Source organism: Lichenostomus cassidix, chromosome 1 (genome assembly GCF_008360975.1).
Source record: "Lichenostomus cassidix isolate B80296 chromosome 1, HeHo_3.0, whole genome shotgun sequence".
Lineage (NCBI taxonomy): Eukaryota > Metazoa > Chordata > Aves > Passeriformes > Meliphagidae > Lichenostomus > Lichenostomus cassidix.
Window position 1 is genome coordinate 15,070,421 of NC_139479.1, and position 23,878 is coordinate 15,094,298.

The 23,878-nt window shown below is 41.8% G+C and overlaps 1 protein-coding gene and 1 non-coding gene across 2 annotated transcripts in view; one reads left to right on the top strand and one right to left on the bottom strand.

The window, feature by feature from the left end:
- Positions 1-13,411, bottom strand: part of PPEF1 (protein phosphatase with EF-hand domain 1) — a 30,379-nt gene extending 16,968 nt beyond the window's left edge. Inside the window, exons 1-6 of the mRNA XM_085051161.1 lie at positions 13,307-13,411; positions 12,296-12,484; positions 9,099-9,226; positions 8,251-8,302; positions 2,514-2,686; positions 639-753 (exon numbers count right to left, since the gene is read on the bottom strand). Of these exons, the coding sequence (XP_084907287.1) occupies positions 639-753; positions 2,514-2,686; positions 8,251-8,302; positions 9,099-9,226; positions 12,296-12,338 (511 nt within the window). The 5' untranslated portion in view covers positions 12,339-12,484; positions 13,307-13,411. The remainder of the gene's footprint in view (positions 1-638; positions 754-2,513; positions 2,687-8,250; positions 8,303-9,098; positions 9,227-12,295; positions 12,485-13,306) is intronic.
- A 9,262-nt stretch (positions 13,412-22,673) lies between these two features.
- TRNAV-UAC (transfer RNA valine (anticodon UAC)) lies at positions 22,674-22,746 on the top strand. Its single transcript has one exon. It is a non-coding gene; the product is annotated as a tRNA-Val (tRNA).
- Positions 22,747-23,878: the final 1,132 nt, after the last annotated feature.

The following is a 23,878-nucleotide window of genomic DNA, read 5'->3' on the forward strand; positions in this document are numbered from 1 at the left end:
CAATGAGCTCTTAGCTCTTTACTGTGTGATACATCACATCATTCTGTGAGACTAAATTGTTGGTTGTATAAAGACTTACCCACTCTCTTGGGTCTCTGTAAAAATGAGGGGTTATTAAAATTTCAATTTATTCTAGATAGTCATGCCATCAATGAAAGGTCTTTTTTGCCACCCCTATTAAGGCCTCATTAAAATCATTACCAAGAAAATTATGATTAAAATCATTAAAATCATTACTGAGTAAGGTCTTTTTCTCAGTGAGAGGAGAAAGAGGTGAGCCTTGCAGCTAGTCATCAAAATTCTTGGTGGCATTTTAGAGGTGGAAGTTCAGGAGTATTTAAGCTACACTGCATTGTTAGCTGAATTAATACTGACTCACTTGGAAATGTTAAACAAGAAAAGGAAAGGGGACGTGAGGGACTTTCTTAAAATATACTTATTATGACTCAAGAACTTTTTTGTTTGTTTGTTTGTTCCAAATTATGCATTTGTGGGGGAAATAAATAAATAAAAATAATTTTTTTTAATGCATTGAGAACTTTCTTATAATGGCAACATTTAGAAATGTCAGCATCATTCTCCAACCACTTAGAATATCAATCCATAGCCCAAAGCAGTTATCTTCTCTGTCACCTTACCACAGACAGTTATGTCCTTGGAGTAAGATGTTGAAAGATGGGTGATATTTGGCATCTCCTTGAGAACCCTCCTAGTTTCACTTAGTAGCTGCAGTACATAGCGGGCATGAAGCAGCTGAGAGAAAAAAAAGCAGGTAGAAAAGGAAGATTTCTAAGAATCAGCAATAGGTCTGTCTGCTTTATTAATATCAGACATGTATTGCCAAAGTTATTTATAGTGCAGACCTCCAGACATGAGCACAGGCTGTATGGCCTAGTGCTGGGAATTAGGAGTATTCATAGCTTTGCATTTGCTTCCCAGTGAAGGAATATGGAGTCCTTACTGAACTTGTTTTATAGATTTTCCCCATTTTTTTATACTGCACTGTTTCTACTCTTCCCGTTTACAGAAAGGATGAGACACATAGAGCACTCAGAATCATTGTATAAGGTCATCTATTCAAAATAACTGGGGAAAAACAAAATAAAAAGGATGCTACTCTGGCTGTGAGTAAAACAAACCAAACGAACAAACCAACCAAAACAAAGCAAAACAACAACAACAAAAAAAAACCCCACCAAAAACCAAACCAAAACAAAAAAATCCCACAACCTCCAAAACACAATCCAACCAAAAAAACCCCAAAGGCCATAAATGATATTTCAGCAAATTGCAAAAACAGTGACAGGAAAACTCCAGCAAAGGCTGCCTTGGTAAGGGTTATCTTTCTGTTCATGGTAAAAAGGTTATAATAATGCACACTGAAGCTTCTGGTCTTCTCCCCTAATGCTTTTATGAAAATTTTGTCAGTCAGTAATTTTTAAAGCTTTTAATTCCAAAAGAGTTTTGAGAAATATTGGTAGAAGAGATAGATGAGCTACAGAATGACTTTTCAAGAGTCATGTTTTTAAGCAAACAAAAAGGCCAATTACATATGATCATTTCCTTAATAAAATGCCAGCCATAATAAGAGAAGGGAGAGTGGACAGCATGGTGAAGGTCTGGGTTGTTTAATTTATCATGTGCTTTAAATTTGGTACTTTTCCAATCAGCCTCCACAGAAAATTACTGGGGAAAAAATATTCTTATTTAGTAAATTTAAAAGCAAGATAGACCCTTATCCCTTATATACAGCATATTAAGCACAAATAATCACAAGTTCAAACAATGCTGTGCCATGTAATGCCTCCCTGCTCCACCCTCATCTTGTGGGCAACAAAAGGGCTTGACCAGGAATATAGAGAATGAGGAATAGCCTCCTGAGTGCCTTGGAAGCTGCAGCCTGAGCTCCAGAGATTTGTGCTATCACTCTGTTCTGCTACATTAGCAATGCTTTATAGTCACTCCACTGTTATGGTGGAGTCTTGCACACTGGAATGAGGTAATTAACCCTCACACCTCAACTCCTCTAAAAGAATGAGGTGTGGGACAAAAAGCAGAGGACCAAACAAAGAGCACTTTTAACCCGGAAAAAGATGATAATTAGTTTCTATTTTAGCTTAGGACATCTTCCCCCAGTCCTGCAGTCTCATTGAGAACCCCTGCCTTGCAGCTACCAAGGGTTCCCATTTCATTTCATTAGTCCCTGTTTCCTCCCCAGTGCTGGGCCTGGTGGTCAAGCAGCAAAGTAGTGAATAAAATCTGGGAACTCGTCTGTCTGAGAACTGTCTGCTTTTCATTTTATTGTGTTAGCTTCCAGCCAGATCAATCTCCCAAGGCATCTCACCATGCACATTTATTATCACACTGGGCTAGCAGGAAAAAGTAATAGGATGTAAATAAGGGTGAAATATCTCTTTGGGCAGCAGTTTAGTCTTACACTGGATTGTGGAACTACAACTTGACAGATGTAAAATAAATTTAAAAAAAAAAAAATCAAGCTAATTGCAAAGTACCTGTTTGTTCCTGAAAGCATGAAGGAGAGCATTGGCATCTTGAACAGTAAGGGGGAATGAGAGTCGTGGTCCGTAATAGGAGTCTGGAACATCAATCTTCTTTTCAAATTCTTTTAAACACAAACCTTCATCCACCACCTGAGGAGTACTAGGGCCAGTAAAAATTTGAGAAACTGAAACAAGAGGGAAGAAAAACAAAATGTAGAAACTCCACCAGTCCCCCACAGAGCTGTAACAGCATGGCCAGAACTGGTTGAATGTAACTGCTTTAACTGCTGCAGTATTACAGTGGCTGACTCCTGCCTCATATAGTTGAAAAGCTTAAGGTCTCCCCAGATTGTTTCACAATACTAAACCAACCAATCAATCAACCAAAATCAAGAAAAAAAAAATCCAAACCAAGCGAAAAAACTGGCAAAAACTTTTTCCAGCTGCTGGTAGCTGTGGTCAGGGTGCAAAACATTTTGCACTGAAGTTCTGGAGCAGTCTGCTGACATAGGTAATGAGAACCATCACCAGATACAAGCTTCCTTCTCCTTTTCCCTGATGCAAGGAGACACAAAAGTCATGGCTGATCATTCAATAACCATTATTTCTTTGAAGTTCAATATTATGCTTCTAACACAGATTTTGAAGATTCACTTCTATTGCTTATATTTTCGATGTAAAATTTTTAGGCTAAATACTAGCAGGTCAGTGATTATTTTAAAAGTCGCCAACAAAATCCTATTAATTCATAGTGGATTACAAATCACTCTTTTCTGATACAGCTAGGATATAATGCCAGATTTTGGTTGGCTGCCACAAAACCATTGGATGAAATCAAGTAAACAAAAACAGTGGTGAAAGTAGAGCATAGCTTCTAATTTTCCTGGAACACTGAGAAAGCAGGAACACTGCTAATTGCTTCAATACAATATTTCTTTTGGCATAACCTTGAAATGTAACTGACTGATCAGCAGATTTCAGTGTTCTCTTCTTGCAGATTGTCTTTATCATATATTATTCTAAAAGGGAGAACCAGACCCTAGAGGAAAGTGTTCCAGCAGATGCTGTTGCGGAGTTGCTCTTGTGAGATGATTGTTGTAAACACTTTTTGCTGGGCTACAGGTAAGTTTTCTGTAACCCTGATTTCCTGCAACTGCAAATAAAAATGTATTATTTATTGCTGAAGGAGTACCCATAGCTGTGCCTCAAAATTCACAGTAGCCAAAACCAGCACGTGGCCTCATACATTATGAGATTCAGAAAGGTCAACTTGTCTTGCAACAGGACAAAATCCATATTAAAGAAATAAATAGATAAAAATATAATCTGGTTTTTAAAAAGTCCCCTTTTACTATCAACACTTCAGCTGTGAGCTCATTAGCACATTCAGTGCTAATGCAATGTTATACTCAGCCATGTAAATGGATTAAGGCATCAAGTAACAGCAAGGTCTTTAGGGCTCACCATTTCTACCAACAGCAGTTTGATTGGCAGTCTCCCACCACAGATACAGCTTTGTCTGGCTGGACACCAGAACATTACCAGGGACTGAAATTGCAATTCAGTCTGACCACATAGTGATCAGCCAAGCACATTTGCACCAAATCTTGTTGCAGCTCCAGCAGCAGGTCTCTGCAAATCATCTCCCTCTTCACCCTACCTCCCAGAAAGTGGGCAACTGCAGACCACCCAAATGCTTCATTTCTTGCCTGTTCTAACCAGCTGTCCTCATCTGACATGACTCCTCAGAGTCAGTGATCTTCTCAGCATTTCAAGCCATGCAGACACCTACCCATGCCTTCTCCTACTCCTGCCTTCCCTTCCTGCACACAGCAAGCCTTCCATCACTTTACCTCTGAACATGAACTTGCCTTCCTCACAGACTCGCTTCCATTTTGGCCTATGCCCAGGCTGGGAAACCCAATTTCCTTCCCTGCAGGGCATATCTCTGCAAAGTACACCCCATTTCCACTTCTGGATGAGTTGTCAAAAGCCAGTCATGGTCATTGCAGCAAAGAGTGTGTTTATGGCTCCTCAGGCAGTCTTTCAGCTGGATTTTAAGGCTTCTTCCTGCACAGCATGACTGTCCTATCTCTGAACAGACAGTAATGGAAGACCTAATGCAGCCTGGGAATCACCACACTGGCCAGCAAGTACTGCAGCCCACCACATGCCACATACAGGACTAATTCTGAAGGGTTCAGCACCCCTCACATTTTGCTGTTCTAGTCAAAGGTGAAGGGCTCTTTCATTTGATACTGAAAGACAGAGATGAAAAGTCTTAGCATGCCAGGTTCAGGCACATGTGTCAATACATAATGAAATGCCCTCTGCCAGCATCTGCATCTCTCCACTGACAAGATGGAGCACAGGCAATGACTTGCTTTGTACTCTGACATTAGAGGCCTAGCCCAGGCTCAGGGAGTTGAGCCTTTGCTATTAAAAGAGCCCACACAACTACCCTACAGCCATATTCCATGTTAAACACAAAGGCCCAGAGCTAAGTGGAGTCCATTTGGCCACAGAAAGCCCAAGGACCTGATTCTCCTGACAAGACCATCTTGCCAGGGGAGTTGTTCAAAGCAAGTCAAAGCCACCTCTGCCAAGGATGTACTCAGCTACTTCTGTGGCTCTGAAATCAGTTCTCTGTTCTGCCACCATCTGTGTGCCTTCAGCCTCACCATCAGGGTACCTAAGAGCACCTCTGACTCCTAAGAAGTGCTCTTACATTTGCCAGATACTGATCCACAACCCTCAGGTCAAAGCCAAATGGATCCTGAGCCTACAAAGAGGATGGAGATTTCTATAACACTTCAAACATTTCTTCCTTCACTCCATTCCTGGTGCTACAAACTGCAAGCAGCTGTAACTTATTCCTCACTGCAAGAATCACTCTGTGCAAAACATCTTGGAAGGGTGTTAAAGCTGTAAGGGAGGCATCATGGGGAGTGAAACTGCAGAAACCAACACCTTTTTTTCAGTTCCCCTTTGAAGGAAGGCTCCAGGAGGTGCCCTGGTGACCTTGAAGGAACAGGCTTAGATTCCCAGTCACACCATTTTTCCCAGGATGTGTTTGCAGTCTTCTCACCCTAAATGTGCCCATAAAAGACTGAGTAAATGGGTCACCTTTTGCTGGAAAGGCAGTTTCCAGCTTTCTCTGACCAGAGAACTTTCCATGGAAAGCTGAGTAGGTCAGAAGATTTTTTTCAGGAAGTGAGGGAGAAAAGTGTAAAGTAGAAAAGGTTTTTATTCTTATTTCCCACAAACCCTTGAAAAATAGCCTTTAATCAGAGGCAGAACAAGACACTCAGCTATCTAATATCCCAGTCACAAACTACGCTGACATCTTAGGGAGAATGAGAGGATGAAAAAAGCTTTAGGATATAACAGATAAACCATCACATCAAAAGCACTACTGTATTAATGAGATGGCTGCTGCTTTCTTACTTTGAAAAACGTAATCTGAAAAACAGATTAAAAAGAGGAAAGTAACAAGATTAATAGTGGAGACTGAGTGGTTTATACTGTAAGGAAAACCACAGATCACAAAATTTTCAGGTAACTTTCTTATCACATACTGAGAAGAACAGGCAACCCATTCTCTGGTAAGAATATTATATACTGTCTTCTTAGAGAAAGCTTTTGAACCATATGCTATCACTCTAATGTAAGTGAGCACACAGTGATGGAAAAAAAACCCAGAGAATTTTGGGTTTTAGAAAATACTTGAGAATAGCAAAGTCAATTTGAAGCTTCTCTGGTTGTTATGTTTATGTTCACTGTGGTTCACATCTTAAGACAGTGATTCAGCAGAAGTGGAAGCAGTTCTTTGAGAATCCCTCAATTCAGCACTGATTCTGTTTACATCAGTGGAGCTAGCATGAGTCCTGCAAAGGTCACTTCCAGGGGCAAGCAATCAAGAGCTTAAAGCACAGAATGCACACAGCCAGTAGTTGGACAAAATAACCACAACCCACACAATATAGATTTGATATGCAATTTCTTCCAAAAAATCTAAGTCAGCTCCTTTGCATAGGCAGCCTTGGCCATTTCTGTATTAAACATACACCCAAATTTTTCTGTTTTGTTTAGGGTTCTGGTATCTGTAACATACTGCATTAGAAAGGGGAAACAAAGACACAAATAAAGCCTTTGGAACAGAAATCAATTTATAACAATGTCAGTCCTAAAAGATGGAAGCTTTAAGCCAGCAAGATAAAGAGACGCTTTACCATAAACCATATACACTTTATCATGCATTTCAGCCTTTAATCACATCTGCAATTCCCAGTGTCTACAAGACCAAGAAACAGGTCAGCTGTGCAGAGTTGATGAGGGGCAGCCCACAGGATCCTCCGTCTCCCTCCCTGTGCACTGGTGAGGCTTGGATTTCTGCCTGCACATGAACAGCCTATGCATGTAGCACTGTACTCTACAATGTCCTCAGCCCTAGCAAGTCACCTGAGACACCTCACCTTTGTTCCTTCTGTCAGTAGACACAGTTAATAAAGGTGGATAAATCATATCTACAACAAGCAGCCGTAAAATTCCATTTTAATATTATAATGAAAATAGAGATTAACAATATTTTAACAAATCTCAGACCTAGCACTACTATTTTCTTTCCCATTCAGGTGGAAAAGCTGAACAGAGGTGCACTGTCAGCATGAAGAAGTAGATTAAGTGAGCAGTATCTGATTTTAAGTTTGCCAATTCCTTCCCAGGAAGTTAAATGACTACAGCAGATTTTTTTCACAGAATATGGTAGTAATGGGGGGAAAAAAATCAAAGGAAGGAATGTTGTGTCATCTGCCTTGACTTTGGAGCAAGGCTCAAATGTAATTTATTTTTCTGCAGAGCACAGAGAGCATTAGGCACTCTAAAGTATTTAAGAGAGAAAAATTGCCATTTCTACCGGTTGTCATTAGAACACTGAACCACTTAAGGTTTTGATGGTGGTTTTATCCTGCTATCAAAGCATCTTCTGAAAATTTTAATTGGAAGAACCCATGGCTAGACCAGATTAAAGAGAAAAGGCATTCTCTTCTAATGCAATAAGAAGGGGACAGCCTCATTTTTAACTCTGCTGGGATTAAATCTATTCTGAATTTGTTCAGGGAAGTCATGTTTGGTTTCTGGACTTAGGAATCACTTTCAGTCTGTCCTTCTGTTGAGCTTGACCTCAAAAGTAAGTTATGTCCAAGGATCCCAAAATACTTCAAAAATTAAAGGTTATTCCTTGAATAACTGAAGCTTAATTGACATGGTTTCTGAAAATTTATCTCCAGCAGTTTAATTTTTTTCATTTTTTATCATTCACACACTGATCCATGTTGCAGTGAAACCCAGAACAAATTAAATTAAAGAGTGGTCCAGAACTGCCTGGGAGGGTTTGGGTGGGTGGAAAATAATCTTTCTGAATAATCACATTTCATAGTTTAAGAAAACATGCATAGAAAGGTATGAAAATAGGAGTCTGTAGGAAGGGCAGTAACTTATAAGAAAGCACTCTGAGCACCTCTGAACATTCTCATAAGGACAACAGACACCCATTCTGACCTACTGACTGCTCTGACTTACTGAGTAGATAGTGAGCAGTGTCAGGATCAAATTCATATTACAGTATTTGGAACATCAGACCTCAACCCCAGCACATGCCTTAGGCTGTAAATATCACATTGAAAATTAACTTTTCTCCCATCAGCTTTTTCAAACAGAATCTCCACATTACTTTTATTTTTATCCTTACCTGAATCAGGATGAGTACAGTGATCCAGCATGAATGTAAAAAAGTTGGATAGCTGAGTATGAAAAAGAAAAAGACAAACAAACTGATCAGTTTAGGTGATCCAACAAGCGTTAACAGCTTCTTTCTTACTTAATTACTTGCAGTTTTCCATTTAGGGGGATCTAAGTCACTGCTGTATATTCCCATAGTATCAGCCTGCAATAATGACACAATTTGTGTCCTACTACAAAAATAGCTCCCTTTCCTTCTTTGCTATGAATTCCCAATTGACACTATATGAATACATAAAATGTTTCAGGGCTGTTTCAGTGCTGCTGACGTTTTTGGGTGTAATTCATCTTGCCCATCACCCAGACTAATTACCTTAGACTTCCTTCATAGTCAATAGAAAGCAGTTGCTACTGAACTGAACTGACTTTAGACACAGATGCTAGCATGAACACAAAGGCCTCTAGGTTCCAAATTTTCTGTATTGACCCTAAAGGAAGGCTGGGCTGACATGCTGAGACACTGATATCTCTGTTGCACATATATTGCCTCACAGAGTTTGGATCGCCTACAGTGATCTGCAAATGACCTGCAATCCCAGGCCAACAGAGCTGCTGTACAGGAACCTGTAACCTACATGTGCTGTATGGGCAGAATGGTGTCCTGATGCCTATGTAGTTGCATGCATCTGTGTATCTGTGGATGAATACAAACAACCTAGTCCACGTGCCTGGCAGGGAAGCAGTTTTATCAATCAGAACCCAGCTTTGTAGGAAGAAATAACCACGTGACCACTTTGCACAGCCGCTGTCCTGGGGATAACATAACTGCTTTTACAGGAAGAATGGAAGATTACAAACCTGTAGTTGATCCTGTTCATCAGCATACTCAATTGACTGGAAGATACTGAGAGAATAGCGACGCCTCATCTCCAGCCGGGCCATTGTAAGGCGGTACCATTTCTGGATGAGGATTGCAGCTCCAATAACTGTCAAACCAGAAAGCAGTAGAGTACACGTGGATGCAGGGAAATCTACAAGGAAAATATGCATGCTGCCTTTGCAGAATTTTGCAGAGGACAAATTCAGTCCGTCATGCACAGTCAACAGCAAGATGAAACCCGATAAAAATGAGACTGAAAAAAATACAAGATGCCTTTACTGTTTCTGACTTCAGACACAGGTCCAAAGCTAGCTGACTTGCTCAGGCCTCAGTCAGCAAGAAGTAGGAAGTCAGTCATGTTCAGCTGATGGGCACTATATGAGTTTTGGGAAGGTGAGGAAAGGAAGAACAGTTCAGCCTACCAACAGAATGTATTTCTTTATCAAGCTGCAGGGAAAAGCTCTGATTTTGCAAGCTGCAACAAGAACAACCATGTAATGACAGTATTTGCAACAGCTACTTCTACCAGACAGCTTTTGCCTGCAGAGCTGAGTCATCAAGACACCAAAATTCAAATCCTAGGATAAAAAGTTAACAAATGGTATTGAAGTGCAGAATATGTTGCTTAAATAGACAAGCCAAAAGGCCATCAGGTACATCTTTGGCTAGCTTGGTTAACAAAAGAACCCTCACCCCAAAAATTCAATTGAATATGCCAGAAGACCATTTTTTACTATGTGCTGAATATGCATTCTACTCAACATTTTAAGAAGTTGTGTCTGCTCTTGTCTCAGTCTAGAAAACTGCTGGAAACTTCACTGAAGGACAATCATGAAGACTGCAGCCTGGAGGAAAGAGCCTGCTACCTATAGGCCTCATTCATGTCAAAAAGAGATCATATTTCTTTAAGTGCTCAGATAAAAGTTTATTAAGCAGAGCAATATCTGGTGGCACAAAGAGGTCCTGGGGTGGACACTGTCCTGCAGTGCAAAACAGCAAAGAAAAGCTCTATACTACAAGGAAAACAGTTTACACCAGTCAATTATTGTAATGGATCACAAATACCAGGAACTTTTATACTAGGATGAGTGGAACCCCTGAGTGAGAATGATTTCTTTCTTAAACTGATAGTTAAGCAAGTAAAGACAAACATTAATGGGAAAGTGATTCTATTAATAGATGTACAACATTAAAGAAGCCTTTTTATAAAAATGCTTACAGATGCCATAACAACATGTTGTTTGCTTATTTTATGATTAATGACTGTACAGTACAGTTAAAGTGGTAAAATTTTCTAGTCTAGACAAGACCAAAATCCATAAAGATTCCCATCCTGTAGATATTGCATCCATCCTAGAAAAATCCTCCTGCCTGAAGGAAATGAGATACTTAAATGACTAAGAGCATCCTTCATTTCCTACATAAATTCTGAGATCTCTCTTATTTTCTCTCCTTTCTAGAAGTTCCCACAACTACAGGCCTGAAAGCCTGACACATCATAGCAAGGCTGTCACCAACATTTCTGTTTAGAAGAGTACCTAAGGGGCAAAGCAGTCACCAGCACAAAAACTGATTTCCAGCATCAGAGCCATTAAACTTCCCATTAAAGCCCCCCTGGGTTGCTTAATGGTCCTGAGCACTTAACATGGCACAGTTCCATTGCTATCACATAAGACAGATACATATCAATCACTGTGGTTAATGTTGCAAATCTAACAGAATGTTTCCTGTCTTTCTTTTTTTTAATTGTACTTATTACAGCACTGTTATTCTCAAGACTGAATCAGAACATGATTTTCACACTAGGCTAAACTGCATCTCTGAAAGAAATTGTTATCAGTTGCAGAAGGTCTCTACTCCAACAAGTATCTGTTAAATTAATGTAATTAATGCATTAGAGGAATGTACAGCCTCAGGCTGCAGATGGAATGATGGTTGAACATCACTTGACTACTGTTGAAGAGCAGAAAAAAAACCATTCAGCAACCCCAGAAGACAAAACACAGTCCAGCAAGCACAAAATCATAAGCCAGCTTTGGGCTAATGCCCCACATCAATGTGTGTTGATGGTTGTCAACTGAGAATGAATACAGTTCCTCATACCCACTTCAAGCTTTTACACTCTCAGAAATATTCCCAACACATCCCAACGTCTTGCAAGGCACATGTAGGCATAGCATGCAAACCCAAGGAGGAAGGGCTGCCTCCCAGTTACAGGTAGGTCTGGGATTCCAGATGTTTCCATTCTACTTTCACTGTTGTGATACTGCACTGATGCTGCTATGGAGTAGCATACACAAAGCTGAGGGCTGCTCTGAAACCAGTCAGCTTGGATCCTTGTAGCAATGACTAAGTGCTCCTGCTTTTCAGACACCAGTTTCCTGTGACTTGTGTCCAGGCTTGGTAGCCAAAAAGAGCCTTCCTTTTCAACCATGCTTGTTCGGTATAATCATGTCCTAAGACTGTGCACAGTACCATGTAACATGGCTCTCTGCTGACCAATAAATAGTGCTTTAATGAAAAATGCTGAAAGAACAACAAAGGGTCTAAACAAAAGTCTGAGTCGATCATGAAACCCACCTGCCTCTGCAAAGACTGCCGAGATCACGCCAAGGTTGGGGATGATTAAAAGCAGGGAGATGATCCATTAGTTTAATTAAATATTTAACTAGGTCCTGTGGTGACTTGCAGCTGACAGCCTCAGTAATTGTCAGGGAGAATGTCAGGCCAGGCACTTGGTAGGCCAGAAAACCGATTTTGAAGTCATTGTAATAACTCTGCTTTATTACACTTTTTTTGTAATTGGGGTCACCCAACAGCAGGGAAATTGGGGCAGTTTGTCCAGGAATCCTGTGGTGTGAAAAGCTGTAAAAGGTTCCACTCAATACCTTACCCCCTAAGCTTTGCCGGTGACAGAGTGAGCACAGACACCTCTGAAATTAAGCGTCTGTCCCAGACACTGTGAATGTTTTACAACCCAATCTGTCGATGTTAGAGAGGGTCTTAAGCTTCTTCCTAACCTCAGCCAGTGTCTAAAAGACATGCACTATTTTAAAATTAAAATAATTAGAAAGTAATTTTCCCTGAGTTTTGGGGGGGAAATGTTACCTTGCAATCCTCTTCGGGTGTTAGAGAGAGAACAACCACTTGCCCTGAAGACAAAGGCAACACTCACCATTCTCTGACTTTCTGTCAGTGACAGAACTGCTGCACCCCATGGTTCCAGTGATGCTGCCGATCTGTTTTAATTGCTGCTGATGTGAAGCATTTCCCTCTCAGCTGTTAGCATTATACACATTTCCTGTGTTGTTCCTTCAGTAATGAGGGCTATACTCCTTTGGGCTCCGGGGCTCTTCTAGTACTCCTAACAGGGATGAGACTGGGAAGGAGGGACAGAAGAAAAAAACAATGGTTTTGACAATACAGAATCTGAAGTACCTGCAGCACAGAACAAATTATTGTACAGCACATCCTACACAAACTGGACCACACCAGGTTTGTTTTTCACATCTGATTACTATCATCTTGCAGTCAAGAGAGATTAACTCAGTTTACTCCTTACATGTTAGCTCAAAGTTAATGTGCAGCAGTGAATTCTTAATCTGAAGAACAGCTATTTAAAGCCTTACTACGAGGGACAAGGGACTATAGAGACACATTGCTCTTCATTCTTGTGATTTTAAAATTGGAACTGCAGAATTTTAAAGATTTTAAATTATGTCTGATAGTACTACTAAAAAATCCCCAACCCTCAACAGTCCTAATACTCTACTGATTTGAAAATTTGCCTTACCAACCCATTTATCACTTTATTCCTCAGTGTCACCACCAGCAAATTTACCAGGAGAGACAGTACCATAGCAAATCACTTCATTATTGGATTTCATTTAAATAAAATATCCAATTTTCTGTTGCATTTCTACTGAAACAATCCAAGGAAAATATTTTGTTTCATTAAATAAATGAACAAAATACATTTTGAAGTGAAGTCTTTTGGGTTTTTCTCCTGGCACTTGCTTGGCTCTTCACTAAATAGTATCATTCACACTAATGCAATACACTCCCTAATCAACAAGTTCAAATGAATACAATTCCTCTGAGATACAAAATGGATCAATTTCTAAGCAACAAGAAATTCACTGATGCTCTTAGATACTAAACATTGTCTTAGCTAAAGATTTCTTACATGATCATACTGACCCCTCTCTCTCCCTGTCTCCAGGGATATGTCTGACATCTAAATTATTTTATTTGTTGTTTTGCTTCATTTATATTCCTTTTAACCTGAATTTTAAAACAAAGAAGAAATTCATCAAGATAAAATGAATTCTTAGCTACTGTTTTCCTTTGGTTTTGCTAGCAGAAATCAAAATAAAAGAAGGACACAAAAGAAAAAAAACATAAATGCATGACTAGGTGATTTCTAATTTCAATAATTAGAAAACATTTATAGTTGCAGGACGATGTGTGCAGTTTTCTACATTTATTATTATGTATGATATCCTGTCATGTCATGTTAATATCACACAACTCTTTGTAGTTCTGGGGCTATTTTTCAGGGTCCCACAAAACAAGGGTATCCTACATTTGAGCTGGGTCTGACTCCTTGTGAGTCAGTAATTATCTCAGGAAAGAAGGATTTCCCCCACAGTTGACTGCTTTACTTTCCTCTGAAGGAGCTATCATGAAAAAAAAAAAAATTAAAAGTGCTCTTACAATAATTTTGAGCCAATCAATGGCTTTGGCAGCATCAAATACAGCACTGATATTGCTAATAGCTCAAATTTGTCTTCTCTCCAAACAATTCTTGTTCTTCTGGATACCATCTCCTCACTATCTCCTCACTTTTCCTTTTATGATAATCTCAAGCCTTCATTATTCCATCTCAAACAAGCCAGCCATGACTCGAATTGTGATCTGAAGACTGGGACTAAGAGCAAAATAGATCTTACAATCTAAGTTCTGCTACAGCAAGACTCTTGATTAAAAGGCCTGTGGGCAATGGGAGCCCCACACAGAACCATCACACCTTGCAGGGCTCCATTCAAACCACAGCAAACAACGGGCTGACCCAAGAAATGGGGGGCTGAACTGTACCCTGCTGATCGTACCCTGCTTTCAATGACTTCAGCTTTCCTCCCAGTCATCACCACTCTCCTCCACATAACTCTAAACTCATAGACTTCTAGGGCCTCCTTGAGCAAAGAAATTAAAAGATAGAGGCACAGGGAGGGAAATTTTACGGTGACAGCAGTAAAGGGAGACTCAAACATACACACAGAGCTTGGAGGAAAACTTGCACAGATATATCCTATCATTAATCCTTTAAAAAAGGCCAAATCTGGCCATCAAAGAGCTAGTCCAGGGGAATAATCATCACCTTCAGTCCCAAATATCTGCATTCTGAAATGGACATAGCGAGCATTCAACCACCTTTTCATGACAGCTTCACAAGTGGCTACAGAGCCATCCTTGCTGCCAACCTGCATGCCCAGACTCCAGGCCAGGAGAATAATTTCTGTGAGCTACTTACTATGCAGTGTAGCTGTGTCTGGTGAAGAATCATTTGCCATTACAAAATGCCCCCCAAATTTTGGCTGATGAAATGGAAAGCTGGGTTTTTACCAAGGTATTGCAAGAAACACAAGGTAGCTGGATGAGAATTTGAAATATAACACTGTGTTAATATTCTGGATATTATACCACTGATTTACCTTTAAGAGAGAATCTGTCATGTTGACTAAAAAGCAGGCATTCAATTTCTACAAGACAGTGATCTGCCCCACTTTTAGACATAACTTTAAGAAATTGCTAGATTTCTTTCAGTTTAGCAAAAAAGTCAATTTTGTGATGGACAGGCACTGAAAGCACAACCCATCCACTGAAGCAAAATAAAATGTCTTTGCAATCATGTCAAGGGATGTGCACAAAGCTAAGGCAGAGTGGCTGCTCTTTTCTGGACAGGAAGGTTACACACAGTAAGTGCTCAGAAATTTAGGGTTCAGAACCCGAGCTGTTGAGAGCCTGACTTACAGAGATTATGGCTCAGCATCATTTGGTCTGGATGTAATAGGTGCTGCCCCAAATCAATCATGCCTCCAGTTTGTCAGTCACATAAAGACCCGGCTGCCCCAAGAAAAATGGAAATCCTGTAAAGATTTATAGCTGACTTTTAATGAAATCAGACAGCAGGTTCTTTGGGCAGACAGCCATCCTTTAAAGCACACCTTATCTTTTAAAATTAGATGAGCTGTGCTACTGGCAGAAAAGTGTAAGCTAGGTTAAACCTGAGGATGTGGGAGCCATGTGAATAAGAGCTACTGGAATCTAAATCCTTACTCCTCTGTCTTTTCATTTGTTTCTTACCTTTGATAAACAAAAATGAAAGGCTCCTCCTTATATTTTTGTTGTGATGGGGTTTCCATAACAATGCTACTTCCCCTACAAGCTGTTTCAACAACTCTCTCCAGCAGCTTGCCTCCTTTCACTACTCACCCCTTTCTCAATCATATTTGTGAACAGGTAGCTATGATCTCCTCCCATGACATGTCTTAAGAGGTACATGTAGTTGGAGAGTTTTCTGCATAAAGACCAGATGGATGGGTGGATGGATGCTTCTGCTAACAGAGGCTTTCCATTGGTGCCATCTTGCTACAATTTTATTTTATTTTACTCTACTCAGATACCCTTTAGAATTGTTTTCCTTTGGAAATTAGGACTGCAGAGAATGTAGATACACCATGACATGGTTTTGTGATGGATTTGTTTCTGTGCATTGCTGAGGGAATAAAGCTGGAAAGATTAAAATACCCTAGAGAAGAGAACCCAGACATTAAATCACAAAACTCAGGTCAGGACCTGCAGAAGGACAGCTCTTCAAAACTGGCTTGTTGGGATTGTCAAGAATGGGAATCTGGAAATAAGTTAAAGATTTCTTTAACTAAAAGACCCACCCTTCAGAAAGTGGGATGAAGCTGTCACAGTCAACTAGCAGAGTGAAATGGAACCTGGCTATGGCACAAGAGCTGTAATTTTGACACCAACACCGAATTTGATCTGTCAAGGGGTTGATATGACAACATCAGACATACACAAAGCAATGTGATTAGGTCTCCCATAATTTTTCATTCATGGAACAAACTAACATTCCTATTAAGTGATTTTCAGTGATTATATATATGTGAAAGAAAGAAATGAGAAAGCATTTTTGTTAACAGATAATTTCTTCAGCCTGCTCAGAGAAACAAGGCTAAGCTCAATATAGAGCTGATGGAATGATTGCTATCAGTGGCCCTGTTGTTAGACCTCAGTGTTGGGGCCAGGAATCAATAGGGAATGGGATGCAGAAAGATACTGGAAAGCCAGAAAGGCCTGAGACAGAATAGGATGGAGAACAGGATGAAGTTTTAAGGTGAACTCGTACTCCTGAACCAAGAAATGCACTGCAAAAAGAAATAAAGGCAAGATTAGCAAAGGTGTGAACACGTAGATAGTTCAAGCAATCCTTGAGCTCAGGAACTGCATGCAAATCCAAAGAGAATCTGTAGAAAAAATGGTGGAAGAATGCCAGTTCATGTTATTTATAATCAGTAAAGGGTACATTTACACAAAACATTTTAATTTTTTTTTTGTGCAGAAAATAAACAAAGCAAGCAGCCTCTTTTTGGGTTTTTTGTTTTGTTTTGTTTTGGTTTTTTTTGTTTTTGTTTTGTTTTTGTTTTGGGCAGGAAGACTTTGGACAGAATGTTTTTTAAAAAGAGGGGGAGCAGCAAATAGAAGTGTACAAATGGGGTGCAGATCACCTTGAAGAATAAGCAAACCCACCATATCACTTTCCAGAAATGTTAAAACGCCTCTAGGGGGAGATTCCTTTAGGCAACAAGGAGAAAACTGAAAATCCAGAAGCAAGGTTGGTTCTAGTAAACTGAGCCCAACTGGAGCATAAAAGCACCCTTTAGGCAAAAAGCTGGATCACACAATGTCCTGCAGTTAATGAGCAGGTTCTTAAAGACATCCTGAAAAAGCAAATTTTCAGAATAAACATGTGTAGAAAACTGAGCCAGTTTAAAAATGGAATTCATGCTTCAGTGTGGTTTTCATAAAATTTAAGTTAAGCATCAGAACAAGGTTCAAAAATATAATAAAAATTATTTTTTCTAAAACAAAAAGTACATTAAATACAATAGTCTCAATGCTATTTGATCTCATCTGAACTCAGAAGTTCTGGATAACTGATTCAGTCCAGGTCAAACATTATAACTTGAAGCACAGTGATTTTTCTCAGGGTAAAATAATAAATAATGCCACATACATTTGTCATTTTGTCAATTTTCTCTTTAAAAATGAGCTATATATACATATATATACACCCCACCCAAAGATACTACCTTTTTTTTCTTTCTGCTTCAGCAATACCGAGATTTTTTGTATAAGAGTACCTTTAGAAGATTCTTTTTTTTAAGAGAAAGCAAGCCCTGAGGGGTGCAGCTCTGCAGAACAGGTGCTCCAATTCTCTCTGGGGCTCTGGAGCTCAGGAGCTGCAATGCACTTGCTCTCCACCTATTTATACAGCTTCCCGAGAGGAAATGTCTTGAATGCTGCTCTTCAGAAACAGTCAGGGGAAAATGCTGTTTTCATCATCCAACCTGAAGTGAAAGCTCATGGCTGCAGCCCTCCAGCTGTGCTGTTTGCGTGTTGAAGAGCTGTTTTGTCACCATGCCTTCTGAATCTCAGGCAGAGAAAGGGATGGGCTGAAGTTATCTGCCTCGCATCTGAAGTCACATGATCTCTTTCGGCCTTTCTGCTGTGTTGAGGCAATGATTTGCATTTTAGCAGATCTAGCACACTGGAAAAAAACATAAGGCTGTCCAGGTTGTTTGGTTATCTGATGTGACTGGCATGGTTATGAAAGCCCTTAAGGAAAGAAATACTGAATTTACCACAAGGCATCATATCTGCATGCAAGTGATATAGGCGTTCTCCAGTTCACTCAGTCATACTCAGGTAACAGGATAAGCATGAAGCACTCAGATCTTGCGTTGGGAAGCACTGCACTAATGCTTTCAGTTCGTTCCTTCAGGTGCATGCACGTTCCCACCATAAGCGTGTGACTGCAATTCTGTGGAGTCAGTTCGCGTTTTGGCTCATCTTCTCCTTGTGTCACTGCTGGGAAGGGATTGGACGAGCTGAGAACACTGCAGCCTTGCTCCAGGCAGGAAGCTGTGCTTTGAAATCAAGCCCTGACCACCCTGACCCCTGGCAGCAAGTCCCACATCTCTGCCCCAGCTCCTGGCCACGCTGACTGCACAGGATCCCTAGGGAAGGGCAGAGCCATCATGGTGATTTGTTACTGCCTGCTGCTCACACAACAGCTCCTGAGGAATCTGCTCCACTAGCAGTGTATGGATGGTATGGGGAGACTATGATTTTGAACACAAACCCTACCAAACCACTTGAAACTAGGACATATCAGCAGAAGCATGATATTGTAGTATCACCACTACTTGGGCCCAGTCCTCACCATCAGTCATGCTCATCAGGCCACCTCTCCCCCCTCCAAAAGCCAGGGAGGGGCTGCTTGCTGCTGTGCAGTGACAGAACAGAGCACAGCAGCCACTTTTGTGGGGTCAGGGTGGGGGCCTGTGGGTTCAAAGAGGACCACAGGCTATAAAGCATGCTGTGGTGGGAGAAAGCTCCATGTGCTCGGGCACAAGATAAAGATCACCGTGCCCCTTGTTCTGAAGCCTCTCCAGGTGATGGAACCCCACCAGGACTGGATAGGAAGCAAAAGATTTCTGAGAAGAGAGGCAAACAAAGTAATAGCTTCATCCTCCTGCCCCTCCCCAAAGGTCTAATAATACCATAACATGCTGTTTTCAGAAGTTTTTTGCCATCAGTGTGGTGACAGTTCTAATGGCATCATCCACCACTCTGAAGGACAGAGTGACCAAATCCTCTCTTGAGACAGACTTTTATTAAGGTGCAGAAGATACTTAAAATGCCAAACCAGCAAAGCAGAAGGCATTTGATTGACTGAGCTAGTCCTCTGAGGTTCTGGAGTCCCAGACACAAGCTTCCACTTTCAAAGCTGTTCCCCTCCTGTGAGATAAGAAATAAATGGAAAACACACCAAGCGCAGTAATTCTGCATGACCCAGAAGAGTTTTGATGTTTGTTTTTCTGGCAGGATGCACTTTCCCTGATCTGAGTTACAGTAGCTAATCTTTTATGTATGATCATGCTGCTCTGCCAAAATGCATGCAAGCAAAAATACATCACAACCTCTTTCCACTGCACTCCTGGGACACACATTATTTATAAACATTTACTGTACCTGGTAAGTTCATCTATATTGGCATTTACTGAGATCTCTGCATAATGAGAGGCTACAAGGTTTGCTCCAATTGCCAATAAATCCATCCAAAACATTTCATCCAAGATCAATGGGAGAGGGATAACCTTAGCAGTTAGGTTCCTTAGGACATGTTTTCTTTTGTTTCTCATGGAAGCTCTTTGTCCTCTGTCTCAGTGATCTGACATGACCAAGCAACCTGATAAAGAGTCAGTTTTGCTGGACTGAGCCACCTCTCCAGTTACTTGTGGGGATCACAATAACATGCAACCTGAGGCAACACAAATGTCCTTTCCAAATTAACCTTTCCTGTTTAAGTCCAAGGAGACAACACCATTTTTCTTTTCTACAAAGGGCGAAGAGAACATACCAGTGCCACCAACAAGGTCACACCTACTACTGATTTTTTGCTCAGCAGTCATGTATCACACACACAATAATGCTGAACAGAGTTCTAGCATCAACAGCTGCAACAGAAAGTAGGCCAAAAAATTCTTACAATATATGGTTGAGCAGTCTAGCATGACAAGAAAAAACCCAGTGATGGTGCTAGTGTAGAAATCAGGGCATCCCTCTAAAAGCAGCCCTTCTTGATATAATAGAACATATTCTGTTTTCCAAATAGTTTGGAAACATTAACCTCCTGAGCAAGTCTTCATGCAGGCATTCCACATACATAATTCAAATTCTGCTTCAGGCTTATTTCTCAGAAGCACCCACTACAAAGTGATGTAACTGATATTTTTCAAAAAGAATGATGATAATCATAGTTGAAGTGAATGTGCTCCTTCTAAGCTCTGACTGTGGTTTTCCTCCTCTTCCCCTACCAAGCTTAAAGAAGTATTTTTATATGACCCAGCAAAGTATTTTAAAGTACCAGCCAGGGGACAAGTCCCTGACTGAGGGACTTGTATAGCAAATCACAGACAGAAAGAAAAAAAAAAAAGAAAAAGATGAAGAAAGAAATTAATGTCCAGAACAAATTTAAACTCTGTCTCAGTGAGTGAGATGACAGAAATCTGTGCTCTCACATTAGAAGAAGTAGGTTAATTTGTGTGAACGGAAAAAGAAATGTTCCCCCACTGACAATTCTGGGTGAGAAGGTGAATAAAAGACATCAAAACTAGCATCCTTGGCAAAAAAGCACACAAAATCAGAAATGTGAAAGAAAGGCAGCAGTAGGGCCTCAAAGCTCCTAAAGACCAAAAAACTAGACCAGAACACTATGAAACCATCAGGATCACCCTCTGTAAAAAAATGAGAACAAATTTAAAAAAAACCAAAAAAGTTTCCCAAATTATCAGATGAATGCAGATTATTCTGAGAAGAAATGACTAATGACCTAATTTGCACAACTCTACCTCCCTCATGTTAACTTCAACCTTCCCTTAGAGCATATAGAAATGATAGCATCTATCTACAGCACTCAGGTTTTGATAGATCTTAGTAATGCAGCACGAGGGAAAAGAAATGGGCCTAAAAAATGCATTACAAAAGCTTGATCTGCATTTTGTTGGCCTGGTGACCAGAAGCTGCACACACAGTGCAAACCCTACATCCTGATGCCCCAAGCATACCAGACTGTCTCTTCCACAGAGGGTTAAAGTCCTTAAATCAGACTCTCAGGGTTAAATCAGGCTCTCCATGTCAGGAGGGCACACAGATTTCACTCACACACTAATGACCAATATGTAAAAGGATTTTTTTTAAATGTAATTTTTTTTAAAGACTGGGAACTATCAACTAATAAGGGCAACCACATAAATGGTAAAGGGTCAGCAAGTCTATGGAAATCATTTTCTTCACCTCTGTTTTAATCTAATTCTTATTAAACTGCTTCTAATGAAAAAAAGGAAGACATTTTCTACTTTGTTACAGTAAATAAATCTGGTGCTTCAGCAAAATGTTACTAATTTCAAGAGTCATGGCAACAATGCTATTTAGCCACAAACAATACACTGTTTTGCTTCCAGGCACCGCACTTCTGAAAACTCCCTAACTTACCTTTTCTATTCCAAATAACAGCTTCTGATTGGAAGTTTTAACGTGTAAACATTGTACAGGTGCTCCTTTTTGTGCTCCTACAAGCCACTCCCTTTGGGATGTGAGGCGAGGAGCAGTATGGTGAGGACTGAGGTAATGCAAGTCGTACAAAACCCCGGGTAAAACACAACAGAGAGAGGAAGGCAATTATTGTGGCGTGTGAGGAATGACAGAAGGTCCATGGATGGATGGATGGATGGATGGATGGATGGATGGATGGATGGATGGCCGGATGGATGGATACACAAAACACCCGCTCAGGGGGTGCTTCCCGCACAGGCCCGAGCAGCCCTGAGGCGGTGGCCGAGCGCGGGGCGCCCCCTGCTGGCGGCGGGAACAGCGGCGGGAGCTGCACACGGGAGGGAAACCCTCCGTGCTCCCCAGGGCATTGCAGAGAGCCGGGCGCCCCTGCCTCTCACTGCCTTGTGTTTTTTAAACAGCGTCCTGTACCGAGGAAATCATCTACACCTCCCTCCCCCGCTGAGAAGAGAGCTGAAGCGCCTCGCAGTAAGCAGCGAGGCGCTTCCTCAGGCCGGTTTAGGCGAAATGCACGCAGCCGGGCTCCCCCGGAGCAGCGGCGGTGTTGCTGCAGCTCTGCCGGAGCTCAGACTGCCCTTCCCACACTTGGGCCAACCTGACGAGACACCCCAGCCCAGCAAGCTCAGTTCTCCGCGCCTCTGGGGGAGCAGAGCAGCCGAGCATGTCCCAGGAGCAGCGGGTTTCGCAGGGAGGCTGCCAGCCCTTCCCGAAGCGGTGCTGGCGGCAGTGGCGTTGGGAGCACACGGGCTGCAGGCAATGACTTACCGAACACATTCGGTACTGCATACATGCAGGGGAAGGGAGCTCGCCCTGTAGCGTGGCCCATACCCTCAGGGCCGTTCCCTGTCCCTCGCACCGTGCTCGGCGGGGCAGAGCGGGGCCCGCCGCTGCCCCAACACGCAGCGGCACAGGAGCCTTACCTGGAACTGATTTACCCCCTCATGCCCCTCTGTAGCTATTTCAGGGGAAGGAAACGCATTAGGGTAATTTGTAATTACTACTTTTTTTTTTAATCAACCAGTAATTGAAAAAAACAGCAGGCTTTCCTTCTCACCCAGGGAGGGAGGCGCGGTTAGTGTCTCGTCGATAGGGGCAGTGCGGCGACACTCGCTGAACGTGGCGGTTCCATAGTGTAGTGGTTATCACGTCTGCTTTACACGCAGAAGGTCCTGGGTTCGAGCCCCAGTGGAACCAGCGCCAAGACGTTAGTTTTTTTCCTTGGCTCACGCTGAGTTTTTCATAATCTCCTTTAACGCGATGAGTTTCGGTTTCGCTGTTTCCTGGTCAAGACGGGGAACCTCATACGCAGTTAATGAGAGCGCGGGCCCTGTGCAGGGACGGAGCACTGTGTTTGAGGGGAGCAGAAGGGCGTCCCAAGTGGGAAACCCTGTCCCTCTGGGTGTTTTCCGCAGACTGCAACCTTGGCAGGGAACGCCCGCCTGCAAGAGGAGCCTTTCCCTGCCAGCGCGGGAGAGGGATCCCCACCGTACCGCGGTCCCTCGGAGGGGTAACCACGGAGACTGCAGAGAGCAGAGGCAGTGGGGAGAAGCAGCAGCCACTGCCTCCTCCCAGGCAGCTAGGGACAAAGGCAGTGGCGAAGTCTGCAGCCCGATGCATCCCCAAGGAGTCTCACCGGGACAGACTGGAGCATGGGTCCTTTCATCTCCGTTTGGAGAAGCGTTTGAGCGCTGGTGAAAGCCCAGTGATTTTCACAGCATACAGCTAGCAAGTACAATTAACCTCATCCTTGTTTTTCCTTGTACTGTGTGCATCGTTTTTATTAATTGGGAAAGAAAGAGCCATCTCAGCTTGCCTCGGAGCAGTTTCACTTTTAAATTATAACATGTTGTCTCATTTTGCACGTGCAAGGCTTTAGAAAAGGGTGACCTCTGGGCATGGGTGCTGGCACAGCATCTGTCTGTGCGTGGGAGCCCTATCGAGTGCTGGGGCTAAGACGTCTCTGCAGGAGGAGGGGAATAGTCCCTGAGCTCCACTGACCTGGAATCAGTTCTTGAGTGTCTTTGCAGGATCAGAGTAGGAGGGTGTGATTTACCTATCTTAAAGATTAAAGAGAAAAAATTGGCTTAACTTACTTTAATCAGAGACTTATTAAGAAACTTACCTTAATCATCATCATATTAAGAAAACTATTAGTCTCTGTCAGTGCTTGTTCTCACTAAACAAACACTCTGGGGTATGGGCAAGCTGCAGTTAGAGATTGCAGATAGAGATTGCAGACCAGTGCAGGGATACCTGGGCCAGGTTGCAAAAGCACTTTTGGGTGGAAAGCATCCATACATCACACAGTGAGACCTGGCAGGCTAAA